Genomic DNA, 19,753 nt, shown 5'->3' with positions numbered 1-19,753 from the left:
GCCACCTACAAATCCAGATGCAATAGACACGGCAAAGTTACCCGAAAGAGGATATGCATAATTAGGCATATTGTTGTTGCTATCGTTTGTTTGTTTGTTTGTTGTTGTTGTTGTTTTTTTTTTTGTTTTTTTTTTTGGGGGGGGGTACGTAGATGTTGTTTCGTCATAAACCCAAGACAAAATAAAAATATGAATTATAATTAAAATGCGAGCCGGGAGGGGAAAATACAGGTTACTATATGAAGTAAACAAACCACTTAATGTATTAAAGCGTGTACAATACAATACTTTCAATACACCCGAAGTGGTGCTGGTAGTCGATATGAATACTGAATAACAAGCGGCGTTGGTAAAAAAAACAACCCAGCTCAGCTATGAATAAATATTTGTCTTGTTTTCACCATTTTCGTCAATACCTAATATTACGCCATTATTTTGTATTATGATTGTCATTGAAGTCTTAGCTTACAAGTGACTGCTCAATACGTTGAAGTGAACAACAAATAGAATCTCTGCAGCAATGTTATTTTGAAAGGCTTACAAATCTGACATTAACATATATAATAGTGTAGTCGTCAATGCTTTTGGTCACGTCAGTTTATAATGCAATATCATAATGGAAAAACATGATGATCTGGCAATAACGTAATAAATCATACATTTACACACTTAGTATAAACAATGTCACGGCGCCCCCAACGACCAAATTGAACAATTAAATTTCACGAACGCCAATACCTGCACGTACAACCTTTCTAGTTTCAGGGACTTTTCCGATAAAAAATGAGTCAGTCTGTGTACCATGATTGACCTTTATAAGATCATCTGTACATTCTATCGATTTTCGATACGCAGCACTTTACAAGTCACATCGTAGACTGGTATTAGTATTATTACATTACATTGGGTTTCACATTCCTTGTTTGAGGTTGTTGACCTTGGCTACATGTAAACATCATGGCTGTATCAGTGAATGTGTGTGATTTACATATACCCTTGGACTACAATGATGCATTCTTTAACATGCAAAACAAGCACTCAAAGTCAATCCCACCTTCACACACATTGAGACAACACTTCATATATACATTCAAAAATGTTTATTTTATTGAAATAATTGGATTGCACGTAAAATAATTACATCTGTATTGTATTTAAAGAAAGTAAACACACAACTGTGTTTTTGGTTAAACTGTAAGCTTAGCTTCACTTTATACAATATTTACAAACAGCTGGTTTTACTAACAGCAACATTTACAATTGCGACTGAGTTGAGGTGTCTAGCAGTATTCCTAATGCTAGTTCTTAGTGTTGTTGCTAAGGATGACAAGTAGGCAAGGCCACCTAAGTTCCTGTGATTTTTATTCTTTTTTATATGAGGGTTCCAACCACGTACTGAAAACAAGCGCTTAAAAATTGAACCATATATTATCCCCCCCCCCTCTCTCTCTCTGTTAATGGAGCACCGAAACCCTAGAAAGCACTGTTCTATTGCAGAATAAACTTCAAGGTTTGAGACTTAATGCCAATATCACCTGCAATGTGTTGAAACAATGTACACGCTAACACACCATGATGGCTTTATCACATACAAACAATGTTGTGGTAGGTACATTTTGGAAGACGTCAGAAAGTAAAATACAATTCCCTGTACATGAATATTACTCACAATAGCAAATTCTAGAAAATTATACAAGACAATAATGTACCATACAGACAGTATAGAAACACAGTAAGAATCCCTTCACATCTAAAAAGACTCTCCAGAAATATTACATATAGTGTTAGATTTTAAATCCGTTACACTTGAAAATTATCTCGATTTTCTATGATGGTCCCTAACTTACGTAAAAGATGCACAGTACTCAAAAGATAGCCTATTTGTTGGACACATTGTAATAGTTTTCTTTGTTCAGCCGAAGAAAATATGAGTGACCTAAGGGGGCTTTGTCACTATGCGTCGCTAGACGAGAGTAGTGACAATTCTTAGGTCATGAGTATTTTCTGGCTGAATGAAGAAATATTTTGAACAAGAACAAGATACCAGCGCCAGTAATATAAACAAAAATTGGGGAAAGTAATGGCACTGTTTGGGTCGTATTTCAAACACAGCAGAACCAGTGATGTAGACACATGTTGCTGTGACACAGAAAGATCAATGTATACATACTACATTTTTGTTCAACTTGGTTCATGCATGGTATAATGCAAGTGTCTGAATTTGACAAATAGCCATCAAACAGTTGACAATCCAGAGATGAAATTTTCTTTTCACAGCTTTGATATCTTTTACACATCTTGGATTTGAAAAAAAAAGAATGTTATTTTTCTTTTACCCCTCAGGAAGTAGGGACATCCGTCCATGTCAAAATGAAACAACTTTTCTTTCGTATCCACCGTGTGATTGACCTCCGTGGTATTGGCATGCATTATGATTGACTAGCTCATCATTATTTATGTTTCCTGTTTGACCAAGTAGTGAGACAATGCACATACTATGACCCTACTTTGCCCTTATTTATGTCATGTGATTGGCCTTTTTGTCATTTGAGCCGCCATACACTGTTTGCACAGAGTGTCACAGGGGTCAAATAGGGACATCTGCCAAACACCATTACATGGCATATCTTAGGTTCACATTGTGTGGAAAACTCTCCAGACACTCAAAAAAAATTAGCTGCTATCTTCAGCTTCTCTTTAAAAAGAATCAAACAAAAATATCTGTGTCAACATGCAAATTATAGCAAATGTATAAAATGATACTTTAACTTAATGACACAATCAAATGATTGTCGTTCTTTTCAGGAAGAGGTCAGAGGTCATTTTTAAGTCAGACTTTCAAACAGTCATCTTTCTGGAAGTAAACGTCTCCATTTTTAAAGCCCTGGTTTTTCAAATGACAGTAACTTTTAAGTTTTGAAATATTTCATCTTTATGAGGGGTTAACCTGTACACCTGTAACGGTAAGGTTTGCATGGTGTCTACTTGCCAAGTTACACAGTACATTCTTATGTAGAACAGGCAAGTCAGAATACAACACTTGTGGTAAAGTGTAACTAAGAGGTGATATTTTACGTTAATCATTCGTGATAGGGTTGGCTGAGATTCAAGATACTAGCATGACTCTTATATTTACAAGACTCACTACCATCTTGAAAACTCATCTCTTCTGTGACTTCAAATGTCTCTCCAAAGCATTCATTGCTATACTCTGCTGACAAGACACTTGCATAACTCATTCTATTCCGTGAAATATCTATCTTGGCATCAGCTCTGCTGTGCCAGACTTCTAAATTTCATTTATTTCATGACAGAGAAATTCAAATTAAATACTGCATTTCTTAGCATGAAAAGTCTAAAAGAAAGAAGGAAAATTAATTCCAAAATGCCCTGGGCAAGAAGTTACGTACGTACAGTCACGATGTAACGAAATACAAAAAAAAGAAAGAATAAATATATTTCTGTTCTGAAAAGTATTTACAAAGTTTGCATTGTTCTAGTGTCTTGAGTACATTGGAAACTCCACAGTAAGGAGGTAGACGACGGCTTCGTACGTTGACATCATTATAGCTGTGTTGGGGATTTGTCTCACTAGTTGTGTGGCAAGACCTCTGTATAACGCTCTAGCACCTTCCTCCTGCGCCACAGTGAAAAGAGTTTGAAAGAATGACCGATACTTTGTACCTTCCTCTCGAAGTCTTGTTCTGACAACCTCTGCAAGATAAATGATTTGGAACACAATTAGATGAAGTGACCTTTGACCTCCATAAATTATCTTATCTGTGCCAGAGACTGCATTTAGCTGATTTAGCTGGAAGTACACGAAGTTACTGAACAAATAAAACATGGCTGAAACTAGGTTGATCCCAGGATATGATACACATTTACCACATCAAATATTTGACAATGGGACAAAAATCTGAATATAGCAGAGATGAAGTGTTACACAATGCAATTATTTCTTCACGACTAGATTTCTGTTGAGTTGTGTAACAAAATACGGATCTTATCCATTCATAATTTTAATTCATTACTCTATTTTCTGTAACTGGATTTTATACATTGACACTAGACCCAACCACTGATGTACACAGTTGAAACTACCATGCAATATGCTCTGGTTGTTGCATCACATGTGAAGAACCTCATAAAGCAGTACTTCATACAGCAGCTTTCCATAAGCCATCAAATCGTGACATTTTTTGATAACCCAGGCATACGGTGCATTTAGGATATCAACATTAACATATATCTTACCATGTGGGTATGCAAGGATAGAAGCAAACGTCTTGGAACAAGCACCACACAACATGTATTCCAGGAAATCTCTTCCCGATTTTTGTTGTCCGATATGCACTCTCCTTTCTCTCAAAGTTTTCTTTAAATGTTCATAAATAACAAAATGAATAACAGTTTCCGATATTCCAGCGTATGAGGCAGTGACACCGCGGTAAAATCCAAAAAATCCATCCCTTTGGTACACACTCTTAATACACTGTAATGCACCCAAATTCTTCCCTATTTTCCTGAAAACCAAAGAAAATACATGATCAGGAATACATCTCGTTTGAATGGTACAGCACTATTTCACAAACATCAATTAATTTGACAAAAATCAATACATTGTATTTGCCTCATTCTCAAATAAATCATTGGCAGTGGGTGGTTAAAATTTGACACATTTGCCCAATAACATTACAAAGTACGAAAAGTAGTTAGATTTTAGTTATCTGAATTAAATACGTAAATCAAGCATTAATGTATAAAATTTCAATAACTACGCCTTGGCTCTAACTTAATGTCACATTTTCATACAACATAGCCTGTACGATACAACATTCATTTCACGCTAGCCGGTTTAGAAGCCTGACAGGACTGCACAACAACGTGCACAACAACGTGACTCTCTGACTTACATACAACATTATGTAACTAATGTAACCTTGACTAGTGTCACATGTTGATACACATGGACAACAGTAAGTATCTACTGAAACCACCCCATTCCAGTTCCAACAATATGTTCAGATATTATGTAACTGTAAACCCAGTTTTTAATTACCTTTGGTCTAACTGTAACCTTGTCTTGACTAACCATATTGGATTGGTGCAGGTACTTGCACAGAAACCTGTCAAAGAAATAAGATACCAGCTATCAGTACATGTCAACAGTAAATCAATGTGTTGAACTTGTTGCACAACTCACTAAAATATGATGCCGAGTCGTTTCTCAAAATTCAGGGAAGAGATTACAACTTGATAAAATAGCCAGAGAACTTGTGAACAGAAGATGTCTGTTCAGTTCTAGTCATCATCAGTGTGCCCTCTAAGCCAATTTGACAGGCCACTAACACACAATTTCTAGTGACGCACCAAAATTTGGTGTTCCCCTATCTCTTACTATGTGGTGAGTGTACCTGCTAAGCCATTTTGAAGCGCCACTGATGCACACACTTTCCAGTGACACACCAAAATTTGGTGTTCCCCAATCGATACGGTGACTTACTATGAAATGCCATTTTTTTCACTTTGACTTTGACAAAATTTGGCTATCAGGCTATCATTAGAGTGCACACCGGTTATCATCTTGACAAACTCTTACATGCATGTACTGGAAGTCTCAATTATATTAGAACCATAATTTGTTATATAAAATAAATCTAGCATAGCGTTACTACATTCAATACCATCCTACAAATTACTAGTCTAGTTCCTATACGGTATCATTACGATTTACACCTCCACTCAGACTGGTTTAGTTAGAGACCACATTGGCATCCAGACTAACAAATTACACAAAACTTCTCTGTTAGCTCATTAGCATTATCAATATATCATGATTAGGTTAGAAGAACATAATTCCTTATCACAAACAAAATCACATCAAATGACAATCATTTGTTCACTATATGTGACATTTCAGTAAAAATTTAAGGCTGAAAACTGTCACCAAGCCACATCAATATCAGTCAGATAACTCAAGTTTCTGATATAATAAATCTACTTTCAAGTTTTAAATTAAATTTTCTACTGTTGGAAAATTTGGTTTCATGACACATCCTGCTAAGTAATTTCTAACACAACAGTTACTATTTGCAATTCTAATAAGACACTGGTTTACATGACATACTGTTATTACCAAAAATAAAGAAGTTCAGTAAGAGTTCAACCTGTCACATTTATTAGAGTAAGTTTAAAAGATTTTGATCTCCGTGAAACGTGTTATTTTTCAAGAATTCTCCCATCATTAGTGCAGTGGGAATTCAGTCTATACAAAGTGGACCATGTCAGCTGTTAATCACCCTATTTTGAATAGCTTTACATTCTACTCATGCAAACAACCCTACACATCATATCATGCAATGAAGATGTTTATCAGTTGTTGTTCTCAAACCTAGGGTCAGGGCTTGTAGCATGAAAGCAGGTCAGTATGTGTCCTTTCCTGATAAGTGCAAACTGCAGCATTCACACCTTTTACAAAGCTGTCAGATGCAGGTATTCCTCAAAACACTAACTTGTCTGAATTCAATGCGTGTCAGCAGGTCTCAAATTTAACGTATACAGTGAAGTCAAATTTAGCCAAGTGAACTGTTTCAGCTATGATTTTCTATTGATTTTCATCGATCTTACAGACTACATGTACCTTACCATGTTATAAATTTGGTAGTCTAAATACAATATTTAGGAGTGTATGCAACACTAAATGCTGATTTGAGAGACCAAGAGTGTCCATTCAAATAACCTAGAGTAAGTGCTTGATCATCTTACAAGGCTTGCATTACAACTATTGTCTAAGTGTGTCTACATTCACAGGGTTCAACTTTCACTTTGCTCTATGACCTGCCAATATACGTCCTTTTCTTCCTACTTTTGTTACAATAGAAAGTAAAGCTACTGTCATACTTGTTGTTCCCTTTTTTCGCCATTTACAGTTTGTAACTTTCCAATCAACAAACTCTGTCAACTAAAGGCAAATAACTAATGCAGGATGGAGGTATGGGGTGGGGTACGCTTATGTTGGTCGATGATCCATCCAATACATCATGTGTCTACACTATTTTCTCCAGGCTGTCAGAGATTGAAATGTTTTAGGTTCACAATATATGCTCTCAAGGCTAGAGCAGACAAGGGTATATGACATGGCCATTCACCCAGGATGCATAAATTGCATCACTTGCTTCCGTTCTCAAGATTATATCAATCAAATGTGTTTATGTCATCAATAAATGTGGAATTTAGATAATTTTTGGAAACAGTGAGGTCTTATCTACAAATATTTAGAATATGCCAAGTCATTCACTTTGTGATTTAAGCGTTTGTTCTTCTAACTGAACACCATGAATGAAACCAAAGTTATTTTTAAATATTCTTATTTTCTCTTCCACATCTTTCCCTTGATTCTCACAATGATATTTTCATCGTGGGGTGGGGGGTGGGGGTGGGGGCAATCAATGAGAATTCTGAAAATCATTTTTGCACATCTAAGCAAAGTTCGAAACCTTTCACGCCTTCAATAATAGCTTCTGTATTACACAATGTTCGATTATTGAGCTTGTGCAACATTGTGCGAACACCCCTTGTCCCTTACCATTTGCAAATCTAAGTCACTTTCAACATATTACTTTACCACGCAATTCAAACAACTCTGCTCAAAAACTTATTACGCAGTTGGTGTATCAATAATTTGGACAATGATTATGAGTTTGCCTTCATAAAAAAAATGTAGCTTCTAGTATTGATAAAAATATGCACTGCCATGCGACCTGGGTGTCCTTAACACTAAAGTTACATCATTACTTGCATGCTTACCTGCAGACATTGCTGAAAACATGTGAACTTTCTTTGATTCTGGGGACAGTCTCTGGTTTAAAAAATTCTTGGCGGTGTCGTAAGCACAGAAATAGATGGCCCTTGATGGTGCCACACCAATTAAGTTAGGTCCAAGTCCTTTGAATAGGGCAGAAGGGCCTTCTGTTTCGATGATATGCCTGGAAAAGACAGAAATGTTATTAGCCATATACTAGTATGTAATGGCATTGGTAAATGCGATTTCACTTGAATGCTGAACATGGTGGCAGTTACTGTGCACCACATACTAATGCAATGGATGTTATAATGTTACACAAGAGAAATCAAACTGGACTGCTAATGTTTTAACTAATTACCAGAGTGGTACATTGTGTTCATGTACAATAAAGCATTGAAAGCATCTTTGATTATTTGTTTACAAATAGAACCCAAGTTCTTCAATTATTCTTGAAATCCCGTCCATGTTTAGTATATTGAATTGGGGACTAATTTTATGTTTTTGAAAACTACGAGTACCGACGTGTTGATATCTTACCTGAGGCACATCATAATGCCCATACGGGCAGGTCTTGGGTTCGTACAGGTACATAAGTTTGCCACTTGTCCAGCCGGGTTTAAGGCAGGTAGGAAGACTGGACGATGGAAAGTGGCGGACGAGGACTGCAAACGAGTTTTCAAAACTTCCAAAGGACAGGTCAAAACAGCCCCCGTTGTGCCAGCAATTCTGTTGACAAACAAAAAATGTCCAATCAGTCAAAACAATAATCCCTTCTTCATTAACTCTCTATTCCATGATGTAAAAGAAGTGCCATCGTGAAATACAAGCATCAAAATCGAGGTAAGGTTACGGCTAGTGTGAGTCATCGCATCGATGATGGTCAGAATTCAAACCTTACAGTGTTTCATAGTGGAATGGAAAACATGTACAGATGTAACTTCAATTCGTTTGGAGAAAAATAGTAGTATTAGTATATTAGTCATGAATAAGTTTGTGCATACGAGGGTACCTACACGTGCTTGTGTATCCTTGGGTCCGCTATACGCTAAATTGTAAACAAAGGGTTTCTTCGTATATTGTAAACAAACAAACACCTCACTTCGCGCCATAGCTCATGAATGATAAATGACTTTGGAATTTTCTCAAATACCGTTTTCCATAACACAACAATAAATAATAACATTACACTGACAACAATGTCTTTAATTGGTAAATTAGGTGATCTGTCTAGTACAAAGGTGCTTCTCGTCCGCCACAAGTGCGTATTTCGCAACTAAGATTTTGGTTTTCCCCCCACGTTGCATCGTTGCGTTTTGGGCACTATGCTCGTCACAGCCATATAAACCGTCATAACCACACGTTGCCCCAAATACTTATCGTTTACGTATAACACATTTACGGGACCTCACCAACAAACGTAATCGTAGAATATTCACTAGACTGTTTCTAAATTAAAATAAATGGGAATGAAACACTGGTGAAAACTTAATGATATGAGAAACTAAGTGTTTTTGGGCACGAGTCGAGTCCATGATTCACTCTGCTCTGTAGAGTGTTGACGATTACATCACGACTTCTGTCCGAAACATTGTTTTCTTTCGCTATATTTCCCAAAAAGAACTTTTAAAATCAATCTTCACATTACTCACCCTCCTGCAATAAGATGTATGTGAACATTTCGATGCGACATAATATGTATTTTTGCAAAAATTCGGTGAGTTATATTCCACACAACGTCCTCTACATGGAGACGTTACATATGATTCCCAACTACCAGTTTACTACGTATTGCAGAGCACGCAAAACATTGTCATGTGATTGGATGTAAGCTGGCTAGTGATAGGCTGTAGTGTAACCTTTCACCTCAGGCAGCGCCTCTGCATGATTGACTCACGACAGTTTCACGTGAACCTAGGTCAAAATGAAGTTGACCTCAGTAACCTCGTGAAAACCAAACAGTTGATTGGTCGAATTTTTTATATGCTAAGTAAGTATATCATCAACCAATCATGAGGCTCGTAATTGTTCTGCATGAGGAAACTGCCATGTGACCAACGAAGCACACATGTCATGTATGTATCATGTTTTGACTGCGTGACGAAGGTCATCGCAACCACTGTGTGACTGTACAGGTTGTCTTTCCTTATTTTTCACAATTTTATCATTGTTTATTTACTTATTCAAACCAATGTTCAGCTCATCACTGATAACTGTCTAAAGACAACATGTGCACGGTGACATAATTTTAATTGTAGGCACAGCAGACTTTTAGAAGTCACAGATTCACAAACGTGATTTTATCAATATTTGAAATTTGAGTAGCGATTGTCTATTACAAATTTACAGTGTAGTCTATATGTACATGCGTACATATGTGTGCGCGCCCCGCGCGCACACAGTGAGTGACTAAATATTCTATTCAACTTTCAATGATAGTTATACCCACTTCCATGGTTATACAAAGGATGTAACGTGAGTGTTGCACTCTTATTGAGAAAGAACAGTAGCTAGGGTCTAGTGATAGAATTGTACAAAATGTGAATGAAATGGCAGGTACTAGAAATGATGTTGGAATGGTTAGAATAGAGTGGCTAGTTTTGTATCTACAGGTTTCTGACTGGAGCCTTGATCACTGCATTTATTTGTTTCTGAATGGTAAAATCCTTGTGCAAGATTTGAACAGCGATTATGCCCCAGTCATGTATACAATTGGGGACCTGGTAGGATAGAGGTTGCAATGTGAAGGTTTTAATCCCAGCACTTATAGAGGCTGTGATGGATTGTATGCTTCCCAGGGAGTTGAAGTATAAAGAGGCATTGTGCCACTATAGATCCATACCAGTGTGATGCTCCCTGTTAACGCAAAGCCCGAGCATTAACATATGGAGCGTCACACTAACACATTCAACGAAAGGTTAGTCCTGCGTGATCGATAAAGACGTACAATACAGGGATATTCGAGTACAATTAATGCAGTAGATATCAGTACATACAAAACAACCCAAGTTTTAGCCATATGCGAAGCTCCGAGAACTGAAAGAGTGTAGTATCTATGCAGTTGACAGTTATCTGTATTCAGAAATGAATCCAAAGCTGTCTTTGTTTTCCACTTTGATGTCAAATAGTTTCTGTGGGTAATATGAATCCAAAGCTGTGTTTATGCTTCCAGCAGGATGTAGAATTATCTCCTAGGTGGATGATATTCTGTGGGTTTATGCCTATATAAACGAACTCACCTATTTAATATTCATTAATTTTCATTAATTAATTACTCAGCTAACATTTTATCCCATCCTTTTATTTAAGATAACCTTATCAATGATGTATTGCGTGATTTGATTGGCCACAAGAGATTTTCAATCTGAACTCCTCTATCATTGGACAAAGTGGAATATCTTGGATGATCTGATTGGCTATAGAGGATACAATCTGAATTTCTCATCATTGGACAAGGTGCAATGTCTCAGATGATCTGATTGGCTACAAGGGACTAGATTGGATATTTTCTACCATTGGACAAAATGCAGTGTGTTGTGATATCTGATTGGCCGCAAGGCGTGTGAACTGATCTATTCCACAATGGGACAGGGAACAATAAATCGTATATGGAAACGATACGTCATCATTGCTGCAACCCTTATTGTTATACTAGTTATTGCCAGATGTAAGAGAATTGCTGTAGAATTTAACTAAGGAGTTCTCAGATATTTGCATAAGTAACTAACAGCAGAAATCAATATTGTGTCTTTACAGACACAAGCCATTAGCTAAGGAAGTGGGGTTTCTTATCTTTCTTATCACTGAATAATGTTTGTTGGCAATATTTACAAATGTGATAAAGCACTATTACATAACACATCAGGCAAAGCTAAGCTCAATATCTAAGTGTGAAGCCCCTAATGTCATATCAGTTGTTATCAGTTTTACTGACCCATTATCAGTGACATTGCAAATAGCTTTAGAGATGCAAACAATTTTTATGACACCCAACTTGCTGGCTCACCTAGTCAGGAAAGTTGCACTTGAACTGCTAATGCAAAGAATCCGTCATGTGTAGTTTTGATTATCAAACATATAAGAGCTATATTTTGTCCCCAGCCCCGTAACATGAATAATATCTCAGATAAGTAAGGGACAATCACGTAATGTCTAACAAGCTCGACAGACAAACTTCATTCATTTAGAATCAACCCCCCCCCCCCCACTAAATAAACATTCACAAGTGTTACGTCAACACATTTTATATATGATGTAAACCATGGTGAAAATTGTAGCAGTAACACCACTACGATCAATACAGTGTAAAAACATTGTAAAAATACTAAATGGAAATCCAGCACTGTATATCACATTTAAATTTTTATTCGGGACATTAGCCATGTTTTGCTCTCCCAAGATGACCACATCATTCTCAAAAATACATCTAGTTGAAACATTATTTACAAATGTCTTGTGTTTTGATAACAGCTATTTGGTTATTTGGCGGTATTGGCAAAGATAGATCATCGGCAGCTTTATATAAAAAATTGACAGACAGTCTGCATTATGAAGATCTGATGGAGAATTCAGCACAATCAGGTCAGTTTTAGCTTTGTAAGGTATGCCGTGACAGGGTGCCCTCACATGTCGGTCAACCCCTCCCAGAGATGAGGGCGATGAGGGCGGAACGATGCAACATATCTTGCAGTCTAGGTCAGCAGATAGCTTTGTAAGGTACCCAGAGAGGAGGCCAGTGAAGCCGGAGCGACGTGACATATCTTGCAGTCTAGATTGTTGAAGCTTTATCAATTGTATAGAAAATTGACAAACCGCCTGCATTATGGAGGTCACCAGGTCTCTATCAGACATGTTTGCTGGCATTCCACGTCACGCTGTTATTTACAATCAATAATTGTATAACGTGTATAGTACCCACAACAAAGAATTGCCCAGGCTAGGTCAGTATATTGTGGTTATATTTAGCAATGTTAGGACACACTGATAAAATAAATACACCTATTGTCAGGTAAATTTGTAGACCATTGAATTCTTGTTACCTGAAATAGATTTTCACCACAAAAAAAAATAACAGTAATTTTTATTTTTTGGTTGACACCATTTCAATACGTCTGCTGTTTGGGCTATACAAATGTATTACTATATACAACACATTACATCAGATATATCAACGGGTCACCAAAAGGCATGTGTAATATCATACACATTTTGTGTTCCCCCGAAAACAATTTAGAAACAGGCTTCCCACAGATTATAAATACAAACAACACCACACTCCTGCCAACAAGTAGGCACTGTATGTGTACACATGTCACCATGGGGAACCATGCAATCAGACTCAAATTCTTGCTAGTTTCAATTTGTATATGTCAAAATCTGAGCTTGCAATGTGCTGACATTAAATAGACTCTTTGTTCCAAGGAAGTTGTGTGTGTGTGTGTATGTGTGTGTGTGTGTGTGTGCTCATGTCTGTGTCTGTGTATCAGTTGGGGTTGGATGGTGTTGTTTACATTTGTATTGAGTGGTCTGTGGGAAGCCTGTTTCTTATCTATCTGAATTGTTCTTGGGGAACAGAAATGTGTATCATGTGCACAGTCTTTTGGCGACCCTTCCATGTTTCTGCTGTAAAGTTGGCCTTGTCTTATTTTGACCCCTAGGATAAGGTAAAAGGTACAGAGAATTAACGATATACAGACGTATGGTAAAGCGTGACTCAAGACTTCCAGTTTTCATTACTTGTATGGGCCTACACCCCTGATCAACAATAGGTGTATATGCTCTGTACTCTCCATGTCCCTATACTATGACCCTGACGTCAATAGCACTTTTTTGGAGCACAAAAAAAAAACGCCATCCTGGCCTTTAAGAGGGTTCTGTAAAAAGTGTTTTGATCTGTGTGTTAGTACCAGGCTAGAGTTTATTTCAGGGCTGTCGCTGACAGTTGACATAGTCAAAATGTCTGACTTTGCATAAAAAATGAAATTATAAATATTTTGAACATCTTTGTTGGATGGACATTTATATATGTACAATAATGTAATAGATTTTCCGTACTATATCTGAACAGTTGACATAGTCAAAATGGCCGATTCTGATAAATTTTTTTTCTTTTTTATCATCATCATGTCCCATGGACATTTTAGGTATGAATGACAATATGACAGGACAGCCTAGTAACGTTTATAGAGACATACTGAAGTACTGCAATTCTCCTGCAAATGTTGGTCTCGGTATGGAAGGTGAGTTTAAGTTATACATTGTGTTATGCATTGAGCTCAGCTGGTATTCTTGACCACAGGATATCCATGTATAGACTTGCTCAGTCTCCAGGCATTTTTCATTATTTTTACTTATTTAGTAGCCATATGGATGAGGATTTGGTATTTATTTTGGATTTTTAGTTTATAAAGCAATTTTATCATGGTATCCTACATGAAAAATCAATGTGAAACAACATTGACCAAGTCTGTGTTTGTAACTCAATAATTTGCAAAAAGCCAGATATTGTGTAAAATGTTTGTTACTATACATACAATAACATTTTACACATTTATTAATAATTTGTAATGAGTTATGAAAACAGACTTTATCAATCTTGTTTAACATTGATTGTTCAAGTAGGATACATGATAAAATTGTTTTTTAAATTAAAAATAAATAAAAAACCCAATCCTCATCTGATGACCACTTTAATATTTAAATAAAATATTTTAAAACCGACACACAACTGGTTTCTTTTGTGTGGAATGATAACCTAACTGATTGAGTGTGAAATAGTTGGGTGAACACATGTATAGCCCTTGGGAGACTAAAAATCCAAATGTCTGTTATATATATTAGGGTAGCAGAATAGTGTACATGTAGTATCAATAGATAGTCCTTCAAGTCTACAGGTGGGCTAAGACTATTAGTATATGTAATTGGGAATATTTTTTTTTAAAAGTTGGAAAATTTTTACTCACAAAACTAAAAAAGAATAGCAGTAAGAGTTGTTTATTTATAGTGAACAACAAACTCAAAACATTTGAAGATTATGAGACTAAAAAACTCTCAAGGAACTGAAGTGCGGCCAATTTATGGAATGTAGAAAAACCTATATAAACCTTTCTGTGTGATCTGTAGGATATTTTGTTCACCACGTCATCGAATTAAGTAAACAGGATCAAATTTGACGTGTCAGGACAGTACACCAAAGTGAATCGATTCAAATCCATTTCTAACATTTCGTGTTGGACATAAACTGATTTCGAACTTGTTTAACTGAATTGACTCGACTTGATTCGATTTGAAATTGATTGATATGAGGACAGGGCTAATAAAGTATGAATAGCTGTCTTTATAGTACATGTACTTGGTTGTACGGATGTCATTCCTTTCCAGAACCTGTTTCTAAACAATCCACTTATCCCACAAAGGATGATGACATGGAATAAGAACCTTATTACTTTTGTAGGACGTTAAGGCAGAATGTACCTAAAAATCAAATTTCTTTAAATCTCTCAAAACTTACGTCATATGAAGCTTGTTCCAGGTCCTTTTGAAATAATAAAACAAATTTGGGGTTTACCATCTTGTTTTCAAGGAAACCAACAATCTGTATTTTCCAGTAATTGGCGGCCATATTGGATTTTAACACGGTTTAATTTTAGCCATCCTAGATTTTGTAAGTGAAGGTGGGTTTGGCTCTTAAAGAGCAAAGCCACAGCAAAAGTTTATATTTTTATTTCTGATGTTCATATTATGTTATAATGATATAAATAACAGAATTTGTAATTGTCTTCATGTTTTCCCATTTCAGGTCAAGAACACCCAGGGTATACCTTGATCAGTGTCACTACTGTCATTCGCCATGGCGACCGTACACCAATGAACACCGTACCAAACACAAAACCATCATGGAATTGTCGTTTTACGCAAAAAATGTTGGCAAAAAATCCATTATTTGGAATATATATCCCATATATGGAATACATGTCAACACATGTCAATCAACTCCGGTCAGACATTGTATTGAAAGGAATGAAGTATATTCCGGATGAAGAAGTATGTGGAAAGTCGGAGTTGACACCACTCGGAGCAATGCAACATCTCATACTGGGGAGTCATCTAGATGTCGTATATAACAAAGAACACAATTTACTTTCCGAAAAATGGTCACAATCTGATATTGCCATAGAAACGACACAGTACCAAAGAACATTACAGAGTAGTTTAGCTTTTCTTTATGGTTTCCTACCAGCGTTTAATTTTGATAAATTTGAGATTAAGTTATCTGAGGGGTTCAATTTTTGTCAGATGGATTGCAAGTGTCCATCGGCTTATCTTTATGAAAAAATGGTCAACGAAGAAAAATTGCAACTGCTTAAAAATGATGAGGATTTGAAAGATGCTATTGATGCTGTTGCTAAGATACTAAATGTTGGTCCATCGTATCATCCTTATGCTAATCATCTTCAAGATGCTTTGACACCCTTTGTGTGTCATAATCGTCGACTGCCATGCGGACCAAGAGAATGCCTACATATCAACCATCTCGGGGGTATTATCAACCATACGAAAATGGTTGCTAGGGTAACCAACCAGGATGGTAAACCCCGTGAAAAATTTGTACGCTTAAATATGCACCCATTGCTAAGTAGAATAGTTGACAGTATGGAAAGTTCCATACAAGGTAATAATAGGGTGAAGTTTAAGTTATTTTCGGGACACGATTTGACAGTTTCACCATTAATTGATGTATTAGGTCTTCCCGATCATGCATGGCCACCTTATGCCTCCAGAGTGATATTTGAACTGTGGAAAGAGAACAAAACAAGTCGGCATTTTGTCCGAGTTCTGTACAATGGTGATGACTTGACCAAATATGTCAGATTTTGCGGAGGGTATAGCAATGACGTGGGTCTGTGTCCATGGCAACGGTTTGCTGACTTTGTAAGACTGGAAAATTTGAAAACTTTTAATAGCACCACCTATAAAGAAGCCTGTTATAAAACGAGTTATAACACAGACAAGTAAGAAAATCTGTGGTTATAAGTAAGCCTATACCATTGAGTTATTTGGAATCGAATGAAAGATAACATAGTTTGGCCACAGAGGGCGCTATTAAAAAGCAGATTGGGATAGGAGGTTCATTGCATTAGTTCAAAAAGTTCTGCTTTTCTAATGATGTAATATTTAAAAATACATGAAGTTAATTTATGCACATTGTCACATTTTGTTTAACAGCATCATGCTTTTTTTTGGTAGCCATGTCAAAAGCATTTATACCAATTTTTCAAATCTTCATAATTGAAATTACAGTCAGATTTTGAGCTGTGAGACAATTTTTACATTATTTTAGCGTATTTCACAAAGAAATATTCCGCTCTGACACAGAGGGCGCTGTACAACTATATCATCACTGAATTCATAAAGACTAGAAAGTGTGTACTCGAATACACTTTACCAGCGTATTAACCAAAGAATATATTAATTAATGTCAACACTTCATGAATGTAATTTTAAGGATTTTTATCAGACTGCATAAGTTTCAATATAGGCAGAAAAAAATGAGATTATCTACTAAAATACTTACTGCATGCAATATGTACTAGATGTTACCATAGTAACATGGAAATGACCTATCGCTTATAGCTTCCTTTCATTGTGTATTTATATTTGTACTGCTATATGATGTAATAGCAGTTGGGTTTAGTACTGACAACTCCCATGATGCATGGCTGCAAGTGTGGTATACTTGGGGGTATTCACACAAGTGCTTGCAGTACTTTCATGAGCGTAGCAGCGGAAAGGTCGACAGAAAACACTGCAAGCATGAGTGCAAATACCCGCTAATAACTGCACTGGAACTCATGCAGAATGTGATGTCATTATAACATGTACCTGAAAGAGCAAATACTTAAAAATTGTAGTGTACACGATTTCATATATACAACAGTTTGTGTTCTCATTTACATATCATTTGCATATCATTTGCATATAGATATGCAATAAATGTTTTTGGTATTGCACTATAGTGCAGACATCATTGGTATGTTTGCGCAACAGTTCAAGTAATCACTGGTACATATATAATAATGATCAGTATTAATATTTATGAAGTTAATGATAATAATCAAAGGATTTCAGTTACCATGGTTACAGGTTATCTTCAATAGCAGCATACTTGACATAAACAATGGAACTTCAGCATTGGAAGTAAATTGTGAAGATGATATTGTTTTTAGTGCTGGTTGGTATAAACCAGTATGGGCAGAATCCAATCTGATTAAAATCTGATGTGGTGAAAACGGCTAGATGTCATTATTTCCATATGTTGTGTTGTTTGTTTTGTTCCTGGTGATTGCAATATACAGAGTGACAAACACAGACTTAGTCTATGTTATTTCACAATTATTTTTTTTCAAGTAGGGAGCCATGATAAACTTGTTTTATGAATTAAAAATCCAAAATAAATATCCCAGTCATCATCCATATGATCACTGTACCCTCTACACCAGATGTGTCTTGATGTTACTATTTCAAGAATTCTCCATCAGGTTTTCTTATTGTTACCTATCTCAAGAAGTTGTCAACACCAAGCCTCCAGGCTGTTCCCTTGGAAGCACAGTCTGTTCTGAAATTAACACTAACACTTTTACTAAATCTAAATTCAATTATGTACGTATATATAGCGCCCCCATCGTCTTTATGTTTTATACCTTTGTTTTTATACTTTGTTTTAGCCATTAGTACTGAATTATCTATGCTTTTCTTTTGACTGGTGTCTGCCTGTATACTTTGCTGCATACCCAGCTGTTTTGCTTTAGCCATCTTAATACCAAGTTCAATACTTGAGTTATGTCTTCGTGTGAATTACACAACTGTCAGGTGATGGTTCCCGAGGAAAAATCATGGGATACTCGGTAACTTTCGGCATATGTTTGAACAAAAGAGACCCTTGCAAACTACCAGAGACGATTACCAAGCTTGTTCAAGCTTCGGTGTTGCATGCTGTGGCAAGCCGCAAAGGCGGCCGATGATTCCCGAAGAGCACAAAGGAGCAAATCACGAAATTCTCGGTAACCTTCGGCCCTTGTTAGAACAAAAGAAATCTTTGCAAACTAAGAAAGGTGATTACCGAGCTTGTAATGCCCCTATTAACACTTCAAAACCATACCCGTTAATGTTAGGCTTCTCTCTTGCCTGTGGTGTTATCTGATACCCGAAATTTTGTGTTTCATCGCCTCATGAATAATTTTTTGGGAAATTTTTAAAGTCTCCTCAGGATTAGAGATGATGTGTGACAGTGAGGGCGCCTCATCCTAGGTACTGAGTCAATATTTCAGATCGGTAGCTAGTTCAAGCTGTTGAAATTGTGTGCCCTAACACATCACTCACTCTAGACACTTTCATTGAATAATTTCCCATTGCAGATATATATTTATCTTAACTTATCAAAAATCCTTCCTAAATTGCAATAAAATCTTTGAAAATACGGTTTACTAGGGCCATGGACACCTGTTGCTGTTGACAATACAAAGAAATTGACATTTTTTCATCTCTTACGTAATGAGTCGTTTTGACCCTACAAACATGCAGTCCCAACTAGCTGCCGATCTGAAATATTGACTCGGTACCTAGGATGAAGCGCCCTCACTGTCACACATCATCTCTAATCCTGAGGAGACTTTAAAAATTTCCCCAAAAAATTATTCATGAGGCGATGAAACACAAAATTTCGGGTATCAGATAACACCACAGGCAAGAGAGAAGCCTAACATTAACGGGTATGGTTTTGAAGTGTTAATAGGGGCATTACAAGCTCGGTAATCACCTTTCTTAGTTTGCACAGATTTCTTTTGTTCTAACAAGGGCCGAAGGTTACCGAGAATTCCGTGATTTGCTCCTTTTTGCTCTTCGGGAATCCTCGGTGTTGCATGCTGTGGCAAGCCGCAAAGGCGGCCGATG

General features: G+C 36.6%; 2 protein-coding genes across 4 annotated transcripts; one reads left to right on the top strand and one right to left on the bottom strand.

Annotated features, from left to right (window-relative positions):
- Positions 1 to 1,124: 1,124 nt before the first annotated feature.
- LOC144451353 (solute carrier family 25 member 36-A-like) lies at positions 1,125 to 9,584 on the bottom strand. Its single transcript, XM_078142164.1, has 6 exons — positions 9,457 to 9,584; positions 8,345 to 8,533; positions 7,810 to 7,988; positions 5,063 to 5,129; positions 4,258 to 4,526; positions 1,125 to 3,714 (listed from the first exon to the last, which is right to left on the bottom strand). Exons 1-6 carry the CDS (start codon positions 9,495 to 9,497, stop codon positions 3,497 to 3,499), a joined length of 963 nt encoding a protein of 320 aa, XP_077998290.1. The 5' UTR covers positions 9,498 to 9,584; the 3' UTR covers positions 1,125 to 3,496.
- Positions 9,585 to 9,864: 280 nt separating this feature from the next.
- Positions 9,865 to 18,090, top strand: LOC144451426 (2-phosphoxylose phosphatase 1-like). Of its 3 annotated transcripts, none has more exons than XM_078142262.1 (5): positions 9,865 to 9,933; positions 11,114 to 11,471; positions 12,275 to 12,385; positions 13,948 to 14,043; positions 15,603 to 18,090. In XM_078142262.1, the coding sequence occupies exons 2-5, from the start codon at positions 11,387 to 11,389 to the stop codon at positions 16,817 to 16,819; spliced, it is 1,509 nt and encodes a 502-aa protein (XP_077998388.1). In that variant the 5' UTR covers positions 9,865 to 9,933; positions 11,114 to 11,386; the 3' UTR covers positions 16,820 to 18,090. The 3 variants fall into 3 exon arrangements, with proteins under 3 accessions (XP_077998388.1, XP_077998385.1, XP_077998386.1); XM_078142259.1 differs by having other exon boundaries at positions 9,906 to 9,939; XM_078142260.1 differs by lacking the exon at positions 9,865 to 9,933 and adding an exon at positions 10,384 to 10,721.
- The last annotated feature ends 1,663 nt before the right edge of the window (positions 18,091 to 19,753 follow it).

This window comes from Glandiceps talaboti, chromosome 21, assembly GCF_964340395.1.
Source record: "Glandiceps talaboti chromosome 21, keGlaTala1.1, whole genome shotgun sequence".
In the NCBI taxonomy this organism is placed as follows: Eukaryota; Metazoa; Hemichordata; class Enteropneusta; family Spengelidae; genus Glandiceps; species Glandiceps talaboti.
The sequence above is the reverse complement of the archived record's forward strand: the minus strand, read 5'-3'. Positions and strand labels throughout refer to the sequence as shown.